The sequence below is a fragment of the Salmo salar genome, chromosome ssa04 (assembly GCF_905237065.1).
Source record: "Salmo salar chromosome ssa04, Ssal_v3.1, whole genome shotgun sequence".
NCBI classification, from domain to species: Eukaryota; Metazoa; Chordata; class Actinopteri; order Salmoniformes; family Salmonidae; genus Salmo; species Salmo salar.
In genome coordinates, this window is record NC_059445.1 from 7,344,623 (window position 1) to 7,363,044 (window position 18,422).

Here is an 18,422-nt window from a genome sequence, read left to right on the forward strand (position 1 = left end):
GTTACATTATATGCTAGCTTGAAAAATGGGTGTCTGATTATTTCTGGCTGGGTACTCTGCTGACATAATCTAATGTTTTGCTTTCGTTGTAAAGCCTTTTTGAAATCGGACACTGTGGTTAGATTAACGAGAGTCTTGTCTTTAAAATGGTGTAAAATAGTCATATGTTTGAGAAATTGAAGTAATAGCATTTCTAAGGTATTTGAATAACGCGCCACGGGATTCCACTGGCTGTTACGTAGGTGGGACGAAATCGTCCCACTGGTCCTAGAGAAGTTATGTAGAAAATACAATTCTCTCACATTAACATCTTACAAGCATCTCAACATATTCCAAATAGCTTTATCCTATTAACCTCTCTAGGGTCGGCGGGACGAAATCGTCCCATCTACTCAACAGCTAGTTGAATCCCGTGGCGCGTTATTCAAATACCTTAGAAATGCTATTACTTCAATTTCTCAAACATATGACTATTTTACACCATTTTAAAGACAAGACTCTCGTTAATCTAACCACACTGTCCGATTTCAAAAAGGCTTTACAACGAAAGCAAAACATTAGATTATGTCAGCAGAGTACCCAGCCAGAAATCATCAGACACCCATTTTTCAAGCTAGCATATAATGTCACATAAACCCAAACCACAGCTAAATGCAGCACTAACCTTTGATGATCTTCATCAGATGACAACCCTAGGACATTATGTTATACAATACATGCATGTTTTGTTCAATCAAGTTCATATTTATTTCAAAAAACAGCTTTTTACATTAGCATGTGACGTTCAGAACTAGCATACCCCCCGCAAACTTCCGGTGAATTTACTAAATTACTCACGATAAACGTTCACAAAAAACAACAATTATTTTAAGAATTATAGATACAGAACTCCTCTATGCACTCGATATGTCCGATTTTAAAATAGCTTTTCGGTGAAAGCACATTTTGCAATATTCTCAGTAGATAGCCCGGCATCACAGGGCTAGCTATTTAGACACCCAGCAAGTTTAGCACTCACCAAAATCAGATTTACTATAAGAAAAATGTTATTACCTTTGCTGTCTTCATCAGAATGCACTCCCAGGACGTCTACTTCAATAACAAATGTTGGTTTGGTTCAAAATAATCCATAGTTATGTTCAAATATCCTCTGTTTTGTTCGTGGCGTTCAAGACACTATCCGAATGGTAAAGAAGGGTGACGCGCACGACGCATTTCGTGACAAAAAAATTATAAATATTCCATTACCGTACTTCGAAGCATGTCAACCGCTGTTTAAAATCAATTTTTATGCCATTTTTCTCGTAAAAAAGCGATAATATTCCGACCGGGAATCTGTGTTTAGGTTCAAAGACGATAGAAAATAAAAACATGGGGTCGACTCGTGCACGCGCCTCAGCCCATTGTCCTCTGATAGAGCACTTGCCAAAAGCGCTAATGTGTTTCAGCCTGGGGCTGGAATTACATCATTCAGCTTTTTCCCGGGTTCTGAGAGCCTATGGGAGCCGTAGGAAGTGTCACATTACAGCAAAGATCCTCAGTCTTCAATAAACAGAGTCAAGAAGCTCAAGGAATGGTCAGAGAGGGCACTTCCTGTAAGGAATCTTCTCAGGTTTTTGCCTGCCATATGAGTTCTGTTATACTCACAGACACCATTCAAACAGTTTTATAAACTTTAGGGTGTTTTCTATCCAAAGCCAATAATTATATGCATATTCTAGTTTCAGGGCAGTAGTAATAACCAGATTAAATCGGGTACGTTTTTTATCCGGCCGTGTAAATACTGCCCCCTACCCCCAACAGGTTAATACATTTTATACAACCATTTAGATGTAAGTCCCATAGCTGAGGCTATTATATAAATATTATTATGGTAATATTGTCTCTATGAGTTTCATAAAATTGTACCAAGTGGACCAGCTCGTAGCTGGATTCTTCACCGATCTTTTATACATTCTCCAGAACATAAACGTCGTTCGGTTCCCCCGTCCTGTGAGGTGGAAGAATTCCTTTGTCTCTCTATGAAACCCCTCTCTCTCCATACTGTGGCCATGAGGCAGGACATTCTCCTTCGGAATTTATGGCTGCCTTCACACAGCCTTGTGTCAGAAGTATAGAGGTCGGGGGATGGTGCATAGAAAAGGCCTGGTGCAGAGGGAGGGGGGTTTAACTGTGCTCGCTGTACCCAAAGAGGGCAACGTCATGACACTACTGTATGATTAGCTTTCTAACTGACTCCTAATGGTAATATCGACTGTATGATTACCTTTCTAACTGACTCGTAATGGTAATATCTACTGTATGATTACCTTTCTAACTGACTCCTAATGGTAATATCTACTGTATGATTCTAACTTCAGTGACTAGTAGTTGAGTAGTTACTATGATGTGGATCTCCACCAGGTACTTCTCTGATCCCTGTCTGTTGTCCACTACGGTTGATATCCTTTTTTAAGTATCCAATCACCTTCAATCAGGAAGTGAAACATGACAGGATATTCTAAACAGAGTGATATAACATGATAGCAGCTTGACAACAAGTAGTGACGAGTACAGTACCTACAGTGTATTGGTGTGTGTGTGTGTCTTAGAGAGAGAGAATGAAGTTGTGTGCAGCGTAGGGTGCTGTATGTGTGCTCTTCCTCCCACCATCTCCTCTGTAGTCATGGTGTTGTTAAACCACTTTCTCACAAATCCAGTAACGATTGAGTAAACATGACAGGTCATTCCATGCCTTTACAGGACGCCATGTTTCTGTGTTCAGCTCAACACAATCCTCGTCCCATTTTGCTGGGTTGTGACCACCATTATCAGGCTGCTGTGAGTGCCAGTAACTACAGGGTAAACAAGACAGAGAAAATAAAATAATAAAAATGTTATTTTGTCACATGAGCGAAATACAACAGGTGTAGACTTTACCATGAAATGCTTAGGTACGGGTCCTTCCCAAACAATGCAGAGTTAAACAGTAAGAAATAAATTAATAAAACATTTGCTAAACATTTTTTTTTAAATATTAACACAACATAGAAAGTGACCAGGCAATTAGGATAGATAATAAACAGAGTAGCACAGCGAGTGTGAAGAATGTGAAAGAATGTGAAAGTGTGTGTGTGTGTGTGTGTGTGTGGATGTGTTAAATACTATTTCTAGGGGGTTTAGGGTTAAGGTTAGAATTAGTATAGGGTTATGAGTTAGGGTTAGTTTTATGGTTATGGTTAGGGTTAGGTTTAGAGTAAGAGTACGGGTTAGGGAAAATACGATTTTGAATGGGACTGATTTGTGGCGTCAATATCAGTGTGTGTGTGTGTGTGTGTGTTTTGTGTGTACATGTATATGTGTATTTGAGTATCAGTGTAGTATGTGTGAGTGTGTGGGTAGAGTCTAGTGAGTTTACATAGTGCAAGAGAGTCAGTGTAAAAAAAAAAAAAAGGGGTCAATGTAAATACAGATACGTTTTTTCAGATTTATTAAAAGGATCATTGCCTTTTTTGGAACAAGAACCAACACTTTATTTGTATTTTATTAATGACATTTAACCTCTTGGGGCTAGGTGGGACGCTAGCGTGCCACCCGTGGTGCACTCCATCAACAGCAGGTGCATTTCAAGAGCGGCAAATTTGAATCCAAATAAATGTCAAAATTCAAATTTTTCAAAAATACAACTATGTTACACCATTTGAAAGATAAACATCTCCTTAATCTAACCACGTTTTACGATTTCAAAAAGGTTTTACGGCGAAAGCATAAATTTAGAGTATGTTAGGACAGTACATTTACAAGAGTTGTGTGTAATGTTTTGTCAAGTCAAAGACAGGGTCACCAAAACCATAAAACCAGCTAAAATGATGCACTAACCTTTTACAATCTCCATCAGATGACACTCCTAGGACATTATGTTAGACAATGCATGCATTTTTAGTTCTATCAAGTTCATATTTATATACAAAAACAGCGTTTTACTATGGCATTGATGTTGAGGAAATCGTTTCCCTCCAATAACCGGCAGTCAAGTCAGCGTCAGAAATTAAATAATTAAAATTAGAAAACATTGGTAAAATATTATATTGTCATTTAAAGAATTATAGATTTACATCTCTTGAACGCAATCAACTTGCCAGATTTAAAAATAACCTTACTGGGAAATCACACTTTGCAATAATCTGAGCACTGCGCCCAGAAAAATACGCGTTGCGATACAGACTAGACGTCATGTTGGGGAGATCTAAAATCGAAAATACTATGTAAATAATCCATTACCTTTGATTCTCTTCATCAGATGTCACTTCCAGGTATCACAGGTCCATAACGAATGTAGTTTTGTTCAAAAAAGCTCATCATTTATGTCCAAAAATCTCCGTCTCGTTAGCACATGATGTAAGCCAGCCGGACTTCTCGTCATGAACGAGGGGAAAAAATATATTTCCGTTCGTTCAAACATGTCAAACGTTGTATAGCATAAATCATTAGGGCCTTTTTAACCAGAACATGAATAATATTCAAGGTGGACGAATGCATACTCTTTTATAACGTATTGGAACGAGGGTACCCAACATGAACTAGCGCGCCAGGTGTCTAATGGGACATCACCGTTCCATGGCTCTTGTTCGGTCAGATCTCCCTCCAGAAGACTCAAAACACTTTGTAAAGGCTGGTGACATCTAGTGGAAGCAATAGGAAGTGCCAAAATATTCCTAAACCCCTGTGTTTTTCAATGGGATAGGTTTAAAGTCAATACAACACATCAGGTATCCACTTCCTGTCAGAAAATGTCTCAGGGTTTTGCCTGCCAAATGAGTTCTGTTATACTCACAGACACCATTCAAACAGTTTTGGAAACTTTAGAGTGTTTTCTATCCATATATAATAAGTATATGCATATTCTAGTTACTGGGTAGGATTAGTAACCAGATTAAATCGGGTACATTTTTTTTATCCAGACGTGCAAATGCTGCCCCCTAGACCCAACAGGTTAAGATATATCTTTAGTGCTTGTGGAATGAGATCTGTGAACATGATTTGAAGCAATATGTAATTTGCTAAAGGTCTCTATCACACCTGGATGGTCAAGTCCCACCTTGTAGTCATTGAATTATGCTAACTGCTAACTGCTTGCTTGCTAACCCGGTCTGCTAACTGCTAGATTGTTTAGCCCCGGTCTGCTAACTGCTAGCTTGTTTAGCCACGGCCTACTAACTGCTAGCTTGTTAGCACCTGCCTGCTAACTGACTGAATCGCCGTGTCCCAAGCCAGCCCAACCACTCACTGGACCCATATGTTCACTTGACTACGCATGCCTCTCTCTAATATCAATATGCCTTGTCAATAACTGTCCTGGTTAGTGATTACTGTCTTATTTCACTGTAGAGCCTCTAGCCCTGCTCAATATGACTTAACCAACCATGCTGTTCCACCTCCTACATATGCAATGACATCAACTGGTTTAAACGTCTCTAGAGACTATATCTCTCTCATCATTACTCAATGCCTAGGTTTACCTCCAATGTACTCACATCCTACCTTAGTCTGTACACTATGCCTTGAATCTATGCTTTCGTGCCCAGAAACCTGCTCATTTTACTCTCTGTTCTGAACGTGCTAGATGGCCAGTTCGTATAGCCTTTAGCCGTACCCTTATCCTACTTCTCCTCTGTTCCTCTGGTGATGTAGAGGTTAATCCAGGTCCTGCAGTGCCTAGCTCCCCTCCCACTCCCCAGGTGCTCTCATTTGTTGACTTCTGTAACCGTAGATGCCTTGGTTTCATGCATGTTAACATTAGAAGCCTACTCCCTAAGTTTGTTTTATTCACTGCTTTAACACATTCTGCCAACCCGGATGTCTTAACCGTGTCTGAATCCTGGCTTAGGAAAACCACCAAAAACCCTGAAATCTCCATCCCTAACTATAACATCTTCTGCCAAGATAGAACTGCCAAAGGGGGCGGTGTTGCAGTCGACTGCAAAGATAGCCTGCAGAGTTCTGTATTACTATCCAAGTCTGTACCCAAACAATTCGAACTTCTAAAAATTAACCTTTCCAGAAACAAGTCTCTCACTGTTGCCGCTTGCTATAGACCACCCTCTGCCCCCAGCTGTGCCCTTGACACTATATGTGAATTGATTGCCCCCCCATCTATCTTCTGAGCTCGTGCTATCTGGTGACCTGAACTGGGACATGCTTAGAACCTGTTGGGGCTAGGGGGCAGTATTTGCATGGCCGGATAAAAAACGTACCCGATTTAAACTGGTTACTACTCTTATCCAGAAACGAGAATATGCATATAATTAGTAGATTTGTATAGAAAACACTCTAAAGTTTCTAAAACTGTATGAATGGTGTCTGTGAGTATAACAGAACTCATATGGCAGGCCAAAACCTAAGATTCCATACAGGAACTGCCCTGTCTGACAATTTGTTCTCCTTCTGTTGCATCTCTATCGAAAATACAGCATCTCTGCTGTAACGTGACATTTTCAAAGGCTTCCATTGGCTCCCAGAAGGCGTCAGAAAGTGTAATGGGGTGTCTGCAGTCTCTGGGCGAAAAAAAGCAGCTCTGTTTGTGAGTGGTCAGCCTGGGAACAGTGAGACTGAGAAGCACGTTCATGAGAATTCTCAATTTTTTTCTTTCAGCATTTGAATTAATACAACGTCGCCAGGTTGGAATATTATCGCTATTTTATGAGAAAAATAGCATAAAAATTGATTTTAAACAGCGTTTGACATGCTTCGAAGTACGGTAATGGAATATTTTGAATTTATTTGTCACGAAATGCGCTTGCGCGTCACCCTTCAGATACTGACTTGAACGCACGAACAAAACGGAGGTATTTGAATATAACTATGGATTATTTGGAACCAAAACAACATTTGTTGTTGAAGTAGAAGTCCTGGGAGTGCATTCTGACGAAGAACAGCAAAGGTAATCCAATTTTTCTTATAGTAAATCTGAGTTTGGTGAGGGCCAAACTTGGTGGGTGTTAAATTAGCTAGCCGTGATGGCCGGACTATTGACTCAGAATATTGCAAAATGTGCTTTCGCCGAAAAGCTATTTTTAAAATCTGACACCGCGATTGCATAAAGGAGTTCTGTATCTATAATTCTTAAAATAATTGTTATGTATTTTGTGAACGTTTATCGTGAGTAATTTAGTAAATTCACCGGAAGTTTGCGGGGGGTATGCTAGTTCTGAACATCACATGCTAATGTAAAAAGCTGGTTTTTGATATAAATATGAACTTGATTGAACAAAACATGCATGTATTGTATAACATAATGTCCTAGGAGTGTCATCTGATGAAGATCATCAAAGGTTAGTGCTGCATTTAGCTGTGGTTTTGGTTTTTGTGACATATATGCTTGCTTTGAAAATGGCTGTGTGATTATTTTTGGCAGGGTACTCTCCTGACATAATCTAATGTTTTGCTTTCGCTGTAAAGTCTTTTTGAAATCGGACAATGTGGTTAGATTAAACCTGTTAGGGACAGACGTTCCGCTAGCGGAACACCTCACCAATATCCAATGGTATAGAGTGGCGCAAATTACAAATACCTCAAAAATGCAAAAACTTCAATTTCTCAAACATATAACTATTTTACACCATTTTAAAGACAAGACTCTCCTTTATCTAACGCAAACGTCCCACCTCGCCCAGACAGGTTAACACCCCGGCCATTCTACAATCTAAGCTTGATGCCCTCAATCTCTCACAAATTATCAATGAATCCACCTGGTACAACCCCAAATCCGTAAACACGGGCACCCTCATAGATATCATCCTAACCAACTTGGCCTCTCAATACACCTCTGCTGTTTTCAATCAAGATCTCAGCGATCACTGCCTCATTGCCTGCATCCGTAATGGGTCTGCGACCAAACGACCACCCCTCATGACTGTCAAACACTCCCTAAAACACTTCTGTGAGCAGGCCTTTCTAATCGACCTGGCTCGCGTATCCTGGAATGACATTGACATCATCCCGTCAGTAGAGGAAGCCTGGTTATTCTTTAAAAGTGCCTTCCTCACCATCTTAAAAAGGCATGCCTCATAAAAAAAATAGAACTAGGAATAGATATAGTCCTTGGTTCACTCCAGACCTGTCTGCTCTTGACCGGCACAAAAACATCCTGTGGCGTTCTGCATTAGCATCGAATAGCCCCCGTGATATGCAACTTTTCAGGGAAGTTAGGAACAAAAATACACAGGCAGTTAGGAAAGCTAAGGCTAGCTTTTTCAAACAGAAATTTGCATCCTGCAGTACAAACTCAAAAAAGTTCTAAGACACTGTCACGTCCTGACCAGTAAAAGGGGTTGTTTGTTATTGTAGTTTGGTCAGGGCGTGGCAGGGGGTGTTTGTTTAGTGTGTTTCGTTTTTTTTGGGGCAATGTTCTATGTTAGTCTATTTCTATGTCTGTGTCTATTTATTCTATTTCTATGTTTAGTTTATTGGGTTGACCTTCAATTGGAGGCAGCTGTTCCTCGTTGCCTCTAATTGAAGGTCCTATTTAATAGGGGTGTTTTTTCATTGGGATTTGTGGGTAGTTGTTCCATGTATAGTCAGAGCACCTTACAGGACTGTTTTTCGTCGTTGTTTTGTTTCAGTGTTTTTGTATCCTCTTAATAAATAACAAGATGAGCATACACATACCCGCTGCGTTTTGGTCTACTTGGTACGATGAACGTGACAGACACTGTAAAGTCCATGGAGAATAAGAGCACCTCCTCCCAGCTGCCCACTGCCCTAAGGCTAGGAAACACTGTTACCACCGATAAATCCACTATAATTGAGAATTTCAATAAGCATTTCTCTACGGCTGGCCATGCTTTCCACCTGGCTACCCCTACCCAGGTCAACTGCCCAGCACCCTCCGCAGCAACCCACCCAAGCCCCCACCATTTCTCCTTCACCCAAATCCAGATAGCTGATGTTTTGAAAGAGCTGCAAAAGCTGGACCCCTACAAATCAGCCGGGCTAGACAATCTGGACCCTCTCTAAAATTATCTGCCAAAATTGTTGCAACCCCTATTACTAGCCTGTTCAAACTCTCTTTCGTATCGTCTGAGATTCCCAAAGTTTGGAAAGCTGCCGCGGTCATCCCCCTCTTCAAAGGGGGTGACACTAGACCCAAACTGCTACAGACCTATATCTATCCTACCCTGTCTTTCCAAGGTCTTCGAAAGCCAAGTTAACAAACAGATTACCGACCATTTCGAATCCCACTGTACCTTCTCCGCTATGCAATCTGGTTTCAGAGCCAGTCATGGGTGCACCTCAGCCACGCTCAAGATCCTAAACGACATCATAACCGCCATCGATATGAGACATTGCTGTGCAGCCGTATTCATCGACCTGGCCAAGGCTTTCGACTCTGTCAATCACCACATTCTTATTGGCAGACTCGACAGCCTTGGTTTCTCGAATGATTGCCTCGCCTGGTTTACCAACTACTACTCTGATAGAGTTCAGTGTGTCAAATCGGAGGGCCTGTTGTCCGGACCTCTGGCAGTCTCTATGGGGGTGCCACAGGGTTCAATTCTCAGGCCGACTCTCTTCTCTGTATACATCAATGATGTCGCTCTTGCTGCTGGTGATTCTCTGATCCACCTCTACGCAGACGACCCTATTCTGTATAATTCTGGCCCCTCTTTAGACACTGTGTTAACTAACCTCCAGACGAGCTTCAATGCCATACAACTCTCCTTCCGTGGCCTCCAACTGCTCTTAAACGCAAGTAAAACTAAATGCATGCTATTCAATCGATCACTGCCCGCACCTGCCCGCCCGCCCAGCATCACTACTCTGGACGGCTCTGACTTAGAATACGTGGACAACTACAAATATCTAGGTGTCTGGTTAGACTGTAAACTCTCCTTCCAGACTCACATTAAGCATGTCCAATCCAAAATTAAATCTAGAATTGGCTTCCTATATCGCAACAAAGCATCCTTCACTCACGCTGCGAAACATACCCTCGTAAAACTGACCATCCTACCGATCCTCGACTTCGACGATGTCATCTATAAAATAGCCTCCAACACTCTACTCAACAAACTGGATGCAGTCTATCACAGTGCCATCCGTTTTGTCACCAAAGCCCCATACACCACCCACCACTGCGACCTGTACGCTCTCGTTGGTTTGCCCTCACTTCATACTCGTCGCCAAACCCACTGGCGTCACCATAGCAGCACCCACTCGTAGCACACGCTCCAGCAGGTATATCTCACTGGTCATCCCCAAAGCCAATTCCTCATTTGGTCGCCTTTCCTTCCAGTTCTCTGCTGCCAATGACTGGAATGAACTGCAAAAATCACTGAAGCTGGAGACTCATATCTCCCTCACTAGCTTTAAGCACCAGCTGTCAGAGCAGCTCACAGATCACTGCACCTGTACATAGCCCATCTGTAAGCAGCCCATCTATCTACCTCATCCCCATACTGTATTTATTTATTTATTTATCTTGCTCCTTTGCACCCCAGTATATCTATTTGCACATTCATCTTCTGCACATCTACCATTCCAGTGTTTAATTGTATTGTATTTACTTCGCCACCATGGCCTATTTATTGCCTTAACTCCCTTATCTTACCTCATTTGCACTCACTGTATATAGACTTTTCTTTTCATTTTTTCTACTGTATTATTGACTGTATGTTTGTTTATTCCATGTGTAACTCTGTGTTGTTGTATGTGTCGAATTGCTATGCTTTATCTTGGCCAGGTCGCAGTTGCAAATGAGAACTTGTTCTCAACTAGCCTACCTGGTTAAATAAAGGTAAAAAATAATAATTATGAACAACACTGATAATCAGTCCTACTCCTTACAATGTGGTTATTGTTATTATAGAGCAGTAGTCTCTTACCTTGGGGTGGTCAGTGGTGTGCCGTCCACCCATTTCCAGGTCCCCTGAGTAACAGAGTCAGTCAGACCAATCCAGGCTCTCTTATTGAGGCCAAAGAGAAACTGCTGTTGGTGAGAAAGATACTGATGTTGTAAACTACTATAAACTACATGTGTTAAATACTTGAAGATATATTACTGACCAAGAGATGTTTGATCATAACCCCCCCCCCCCCCCCCGCCATATCTCTCTCACCTGTTCCATATCACTGTTTACGATCACCAGGTTTGCTCCTCTCTCCAGACAGTCCTCTCTGCTCTCCGTCCAGGGTTTTTTCACTGTAGACAGGAAGTACCAACTGGATTCAAACTTCTGCCAGCCTTCAGGACATTTTTGTTCTACAAGACAAAAACATACATTTCCATCTTATTATTCTGCACCTATTGTTGTAGAATACGAACACAAGTTTACTGCATATAAGATATGTGATGTTATGATCATTTATTAGGTAAACTCACTCAGATTAGAGAACTTTGACATGAGATCATCTATTTTCTTCTGTAGCTGGTCTCTCTCTTTAGTCAGGGTGTTGTAACTGGTCTGTAGCTGGTCTCTCTCTTTAGTCAGGGTGTTGTAACTGGTCTGTAGCGGGTCTTTCTCCGCAGTCTCATTGCCTCTGTTATCTGGAAAGGATTGACACATATAGCTCCTGGTTAATTCACTCACAAAATAGAAATTCAAGAAATCTAAATGCATATTCCCATGATAATGATTGAGATGATTGGCATGCAGTGTGGAATTTTCACCAGTAAAACGTGATCAATTATCATTCAAGATTGACATTGATGTTTACAGTCTATTTTGAAATGAGGTATGCCTAGCATGGTGTAGGAAGGTGTTAAAAATATAACATGTTCTTGAGACAATGTGGATATCGTCAGACGTTGTAATCTGAGGATGCATTTTATGTATATTCTGTGAAGATATTCAAAAGGTGCCATCTGTCGGTACAAACTTTGATTGAGAAATTATGACGTCATAAATAAATATCACTACAACACTGGTTACAAAAGACATGATTGACGTCGCGAAAAGAGGTTAGACTATCAACTGATCATTGATGTTGATGATTGATGTAAATCTGCTAGTTAGCTAGATCAATAATTCTTTCACTGATCGGGATTTAATCTTCAATGCTCTCAAATAATAACTTCATAATATAGCCTGACCTTCACGGTCCCTCTTTATATTACCTTCAGCTTATAAAGGCTTTATAAAGCCTTCCTAATGCTTTCATAAGCACTACATAATGTGTTATATAGCATCTATAAGTGTATGTCATGCTTTATAAAGGGTTCATAAACGTGTCATGACTATGTGACAATATCACCCATGTCAAATGTGACATAACCCACTATGTTGAATATGATATAAATATATAAAGGGTGACATGCTGTGCTGAAGTATGAAACACGCTCTAAAGTTAAGTTATTTTAGATTACACCTAATCTCGTTCCCAGACACTTCCGCCCAAATGCTCGGAAGGTCTTCTAGATCAACGCATTAAACTTGGCCTTCATTAGTTAGGTTAAGTTTAAAAGTACATTTTAAAACCAGTTAGGGACAGACGTTCCGCTAGTGGAACGCCTCACCAATATCCAATAGTATAGCGTGGCGCGAAATACAAACACCTCAAAAATGCTATAACTTCAATTTCTCAAACATATGACTATTTTACCCCATTTTAAAGATAAGACTCTCGTTAATCTAACCACACTGTCCGATTTCAAAAAGGCTTTACAGCGAAAGGAAAACATTAGATTATGTCAGGAGAGTACCCTCCCAAAAATAATCACACAGCCATTTTCAAAGCAAGCATATATGTCACAAAAACCAAAACCACAGCTAAATGCAGCACTAACCTTTGATGATCTTCATCAGATGACACTCCTAGGACATTATGTTATACAATACATGCATGTTTTGTTCAATCAAGTTCATATTTATATCAAAAACCAGCTTTTTACATTAGCATGTGATGCTCAGAACTAGCATACCCACCGCAAACTTCCGGTGAATTTACTAAATTACTCACGATTAACGTTCACAAAATACATAACAATTATTTAAAGAATTATAGATACAGAACTCCTTCATGCAATCGCGGTGTCAGATTCATGCAATCGCGGTGTCAGATTTTAAAATAGCTTTCGGTGAAAGCACATTTTGCAATATTCTGAGTACATAGCCCGGCCATCACGGCTAGCTATTTTGACACCCACCATGTTTGGCCCTCACCAAACTCAGATTTACTATAAGAAAAATTGGATTACCTTTGCTGTTCTTCGTCAGAATGCACTCCCAGGACTTCTACTTCAACAACAAATGTTGTTTTGGTTCGAAATAATCCATAGTTATATTGAAAAAGCTCCTTTTTTTCATGCGTTCAGGTAACTATCCGAAGGGTGACGGGCCGGCGCGTTTCGTGACAAGAAATGTGAAAATATTCCATTACTGTCACAGAATATGTCGTACTCGTCGCTGAAAATGTCATACTGGATAGAAAAGGACCAAGGCGCAGCGGGATTGTGGATACTCACAACATGGACAGTCTTACAGGCTATGCAAACGCAGTGCAATAACAATTCCCCACAACCCCAAAGACAAACACACACACCTATATAGGACTTCCAATCAAAGGCAACTATACACACCTGCCTTCAATTGGAAGTCCCAATCACCAATACAACGTTAAACAAACACAAACCACCTGCCACATCCTGACCAAGACTAAGCAATACGCCCTCTGCTGGTCAGGACGTGACAGTACCCCCCCCCTCAAGGTGCAGACTCCGGGATGCACCTAAAAAAGAAAAACACAAGAAAATCCCCAATACCCCAACAAAACCAACAAACAATAACCCCTAAACAAAAAGGGAGGGAAGGGAGGGTGGCTGCCGTCAACGAAGGCACTGTGCTACACCCCCCCTCCCCAACCCACCTATATCTGGAGGTGGCTCCAGGTTCTGGCCGTTCCAGGCAGTCGGGCCACTCTGGCAGATCGGGGCAGTCGGGCCACTCTGGCAGCTCGGGGCAGTCGGGCCACTCTGGCAGCTCGGGGCAGTCGGGCCACTCTGGCAGCTCGGGGCAGTCGGGCCACTCTGGCAGCTCGGGGCAGTCGGGCCACTCTGGCAGCTCCGGGCAGTCTTGCCAGTCTGGCAGCTCCGGGCAGTCTTGCCAGTCTGGCAGCTCCGGGCAGTCGGGCCACTCTGGCAGCTCCGGGCAGTCGGGCCACTCTGGCAGATCGGGGCAGTCAGGCCACTCTGGCAGCTCGGGGCAGTCGGGCCACTCTGGCAGCTCGGGGCAGTCGGGCCACTCTGGCAGCTCGGGGCAGTCGGGCCACTCTGGCAGCTCGGGGCAGTCGGGCCACTCTGGCATCTCCTGGCAGTCGGGCCACTCTGGCATCTGCTGGCAGTCGGGCCACTCTGGCGGCTTCTGACTAGCGGGCGGCTCTGGCGGCTCCTGACTAGCGGGCGGCTCTGGTGACTCCTGACTGGCGGGCGGCTCTGGTGACTCCTGACTGGCGGGCAGCTCTGGTGACGTACGACTGGCGGGCAGCTCTGGCGACTTACGACTGGCGGGCAGCTCTGGTGACTGTTGACTGGCGGGCAGTTCTAGTGACTGACTGGCGGGCAGCTCTGGTGACTCTTGACTGGCGGGCAGCTCTGTTGACTGGCGGGCAGCTCTGGCGACTGTTGACTGGCGGGCAGCTCTGGTGACTGACTGGCGGGCAGCTCTGGTGACTGTTGACTGGCGGGCAGCTCTGGTGACTGTTGACTGGCGGGCAGCTCTGGTAACTGTTGACTGGCACTCCCGTCTTGCCCCGTCAAACAGCCCTTGTGCCGCCCATCTAAAAAAAATCTTGGGGGTGCCTCTCGGTCTCCCTTACCCGTCGTGTTCCCCAGTCCTCGCCAGACTTCTTCCGCTGCTTGGTCCTGGTTTGGTGGTGGGGAATTCTGTCACAGCATATGTCGTACTCGTCGCTGAAAATGTCATACTGGATAGAAAAGGACCAAGGCGCAGCGGGATTGTGGATACTCATTTTCTTTTAATGGTAAAAGGCAAAGCATCCACCGGAAAACAAAACAATAAATGATACTCACAACATGGACAGCCTTACAGGCTATGCAAACGCAGTGCGAGAACAATTCCCCACAACCCCAAAGACAAACACACACACCTATATAGGACTTCCAATCAAAGGCAACTATACACACCTGCCTTCAATTGGAAGTCCCAATCACCAACACAACATTAAACAAACACAAACCACCTGCCACATCCTGACCAAGACTAAGCAATACGCCCTCTGCTGGTCAGGACGTGACAATTACCGTACTTCGAAGCATTGTCAAACGCTGTTTAAAATACATTTTTATGCAATCTTTCGCGTAAAATAGTGATAATATTCCAACCGGGAGACGTTGTATTCGTTCAAACACTGAAAGTATAACATAGAGTCGTCTCGTGCACGCGCGCACCAGTGTCATTGTTCTCAGAAGGACCACTCACAAAAACCCCCTGCTGTTTTTTGCCCAGAGACTGGAGAGCTCTCATTCCACTTTCTGGCGCCTTCCTAGAGCCAATGGAAGCCTTAGAAAATGTCACGTTACAGCAGAGATGCTGTATTTTTGATAAAGATGCCCTAGTAGGATAACAAATTGTCAGACAAGGCACTTCCTGTATAGAATCTTCTCAGGTTTTGGCCTGCCATATGAGTTCTGTTATACTCACAGACACCATTCAAACAGTTTTAGAAACGTTAGAGTGTTTTCTATCCAAATCTACTAATTATATGCATATTCTAGTTTCTGGGAACAGATTAAATCGGGTACGTTTTTTATCCGGCCGTGAAAATACTGCCCCCTATCCCTAATTAAGGAGAGAAATTAGGGCTTAGCCATAATTATGACTTTGTGGCTGTGTTAACTAGTGATGACCAGGGGGAATGTTTTTGATAGCAAAGGATGGCAAAATAATGGCAAATATTTTTCTCAGTAAGGTCACTTACATAGAATTCTATGGTCACTCCCACTAAGGCCAACTTTGAATGGTTGATATCCCAGGCTTATACTGTGCATTCGGAAAGTATTCAGACACTTATGCCAGCAGCATACCACCCTGCATCCCACTGCTGGCTTGCTTCTGAAGCTAAGCAGGGTTGGTCCTGGTCAGTCCCTGGATGTGAGATCAGATGCTGCTGGAAGTGGTGTTGGAGGGCCAGTAGCAGTCACTCTTTCCTCTGGTCTAAAAAACATCACAATGCCCCAGGGCAGTGCCCCAGGGCTGACCTGTGTAGGGGGCTGTCTTTTGGATGGGATGTTAAACGGGTGGCCTGACTCTCTGAGGTCATTAAAGATCCCATGGCACTAATCGTAAGAGTAGGGGCGTTAACCCTGGTGTCCTGGCTAAATTCCCAAGCTGTCACTTATACCATCATGGTCACCTAATCATCCCCAGCGTACAATTGGCTCATTCATCCCTCTCCTCTCCCCTGTAACTATTCCCCAGGTTGTTGCTGTAAATGAGAATGTGTTCTCAGCCAACTTACCTGGGAAAATAATGGTAAAAAAATTTAATAAATAAGAAACTTTGATTTTCTTACAGCCTTATTCTACACGGTATTAGATTGTTTTCTCCCCTCGTCAATCTACACACAATACCCCATAATGAAAAAGCAAAAACAGTTTTGTAGACATTTTTGCAACTTTATTAAAAATAATAAAACAGAAATATCAGATTTACATAAGTATTCAGACCCTTTACTCAGTACTTTGTTGAAGCACCTTTGGCAGCGATTACAGCCTTGAGACTTATTGGATGTGATGCTACAAGCTTGACACACCTTTATTTGGGGAGTTTCTCCCATTTTTCTCTGTAGATCCTCTCAACCTCTGTCAGGTTTGATGGGGAGCATTGCTGCACAGCAATTTTCAGGTCTCTCCAGAGGTGTTCGATTGGATTCAAGTCCGGGCTTTGGCTGGGACACTGAAGGACATTCAGAGACTTGTCCCGAAGCCATTCCTGCGTTGTCTGTCTTGTGCCTTTTACTGAGGAGTGGCTTCTGTCTGGTCACTCCACCATAAAGGCGTGATTGGTGGAGTGCTGCAGAGATGGTTGTCCTTCTGGAAGGTCCTCCCATCTCCACAGAGGAACTCTGGAGCTCTGTCAGAGTGACCATCAGGTTCTTGGTCAGCTCCCTGACCAAGGCCCTTCTCCCACAATTGCTCAGTTTGGCCAGGCGGCCAGCTCTAGGAAGAGTCTTGGTGTTTCCAAACTCCTTCCATTTAGGAATGATGGAGGCCACTGTGGTCTTGGGGACCTTCAATGCTGCAGAAATTTCTTGGTACCCGTCCCCAGATCTGTGCCTCGACACAATCCTGTCTCGGAGCTCTGTGGACAATTCCTTTGACCTCATGGCTTGGTTTTTGCTCTGACATGCACCGTCAACTGTGGGACCTTATATAGACAGGTGTATGCCTTTCCAAATCATGTCCAATCAATTGAATTTACCACAGTTGGACTCCAATCAAGGTGTAGAAACATCTCAAGGATGATCAATGGAAACAGAATGCACCTGAGCTCAATTTCGAGTCGCACAGCAAAGTGTCTGAATACTTACGTAAATAAAAACTTTTTTTTTTTTTTATACATTTGGAACAAAATTCTATAAACCTGTTTTCACTTTGTCATTATGCGGTATTGTGTGTAGATTGATTCAATATTTTTTTCTCCTCATCAATTTTGGGCTGTAACGTAACAAAATGTGGAAAAAGTGAAGATGTCTGAATACTTCCCAAATGCACTGTAGACATGGTTTGTGAACTCAAGTAGAGCTGATGCAGTTTATTTGTTTTTGTTGTCACATTTTTGGCAGTGCTTGACTTTGACTGAAATAGGTTCCGGTACACAGTCCCAAATGACACCCTATTCCCTATATAGTACACTGTCAAAAGTACTGTGATAATAGGGTGTCATTTGGGCCTCACTCACAGAAAGCCAGCCTCAGGGAGATGTTGAGAGTGACTTGCAGAACACACAGCACTCCTAAACACACAGCAGCCAGCCTATAGAGTCTTAGTCTTCCATCTGCAGAGAAACACAGACACACACAGACACACAGACAGACAGCCACACACACACACACACCATCCTACATTAAAATTACAAACAGAACAAACATCATCCTACATCACTACTGACTATTATTAGAATTCTGAGAACCAACCATTTCCTCAAGAGTGCTGTAATCTCAATTCTGATAAACAGGAAGCTACTTTATGAAGAAATTACCAAAATTACACAATATAGCCAACGCGTGACTTAGAGGCTATCTGCGTTTGCTGCTTACATTTTTGGTACTTTAAAATGTAAGATATTTACCCATTCATTCTTCATGAATGTAACTTATAAATGCCTCATGAGCTTAGTTTAACCTTCTAACCCCATCAGGACCCAAAATATAAGCTTGTTCTTCCACGGAACTGTTAACAAACACTGTGTAGCCTCAGATGGGTAAAA

At 42.7% G+C, this 18,422-nt stretch overlaps 1 protein-coding gene across 6 annotated transcripts in view; it reads right to left on the bottom strand.

The window, feature by feature from the left end:
• Positions 1–1,718: 1,718 nt before the first annotated feature.
• LOC106596957 (CD209 antigen-like protein C) overlaps positions 1,719–18,422 on the bottom strand; it is a 17,622-nt gene continuing 918 nt past the window's right edge. For 2 of the 6 annotated variants that reach the window (XM_045716405.1, XM_045716404.1), the window contains exons 3-6: positions 11,360–11,524; positions 11,097–11,239; positions 10,863–10,966; positions 1,723–2,834 (exon numbers count right to left, since the gene is read on the bottom strand). In XM_045716405.1, the coding sequence (XP_045572361.1) occupies positions 2,675–2,834; positions 10,863–10,966; positions 11,097–11,239; positions 11,360–11,524 (572 nt within the window). In that variant the 3' untranslated portion in view covers positions 1,723–2,674. Of the gene's footprint in view, positions 2,835–10,862; positions 10,967–11,096; positions 11,240–11,359; positions 11,525–17,894; positions 17,991–18,422 lie in introns of all 6 variants that reach the window. The other 4 variants (XM_045716403.1, XM_045716401.1, XM_045716402.1 and 1 more) reach the window with 4 other exon arrangements.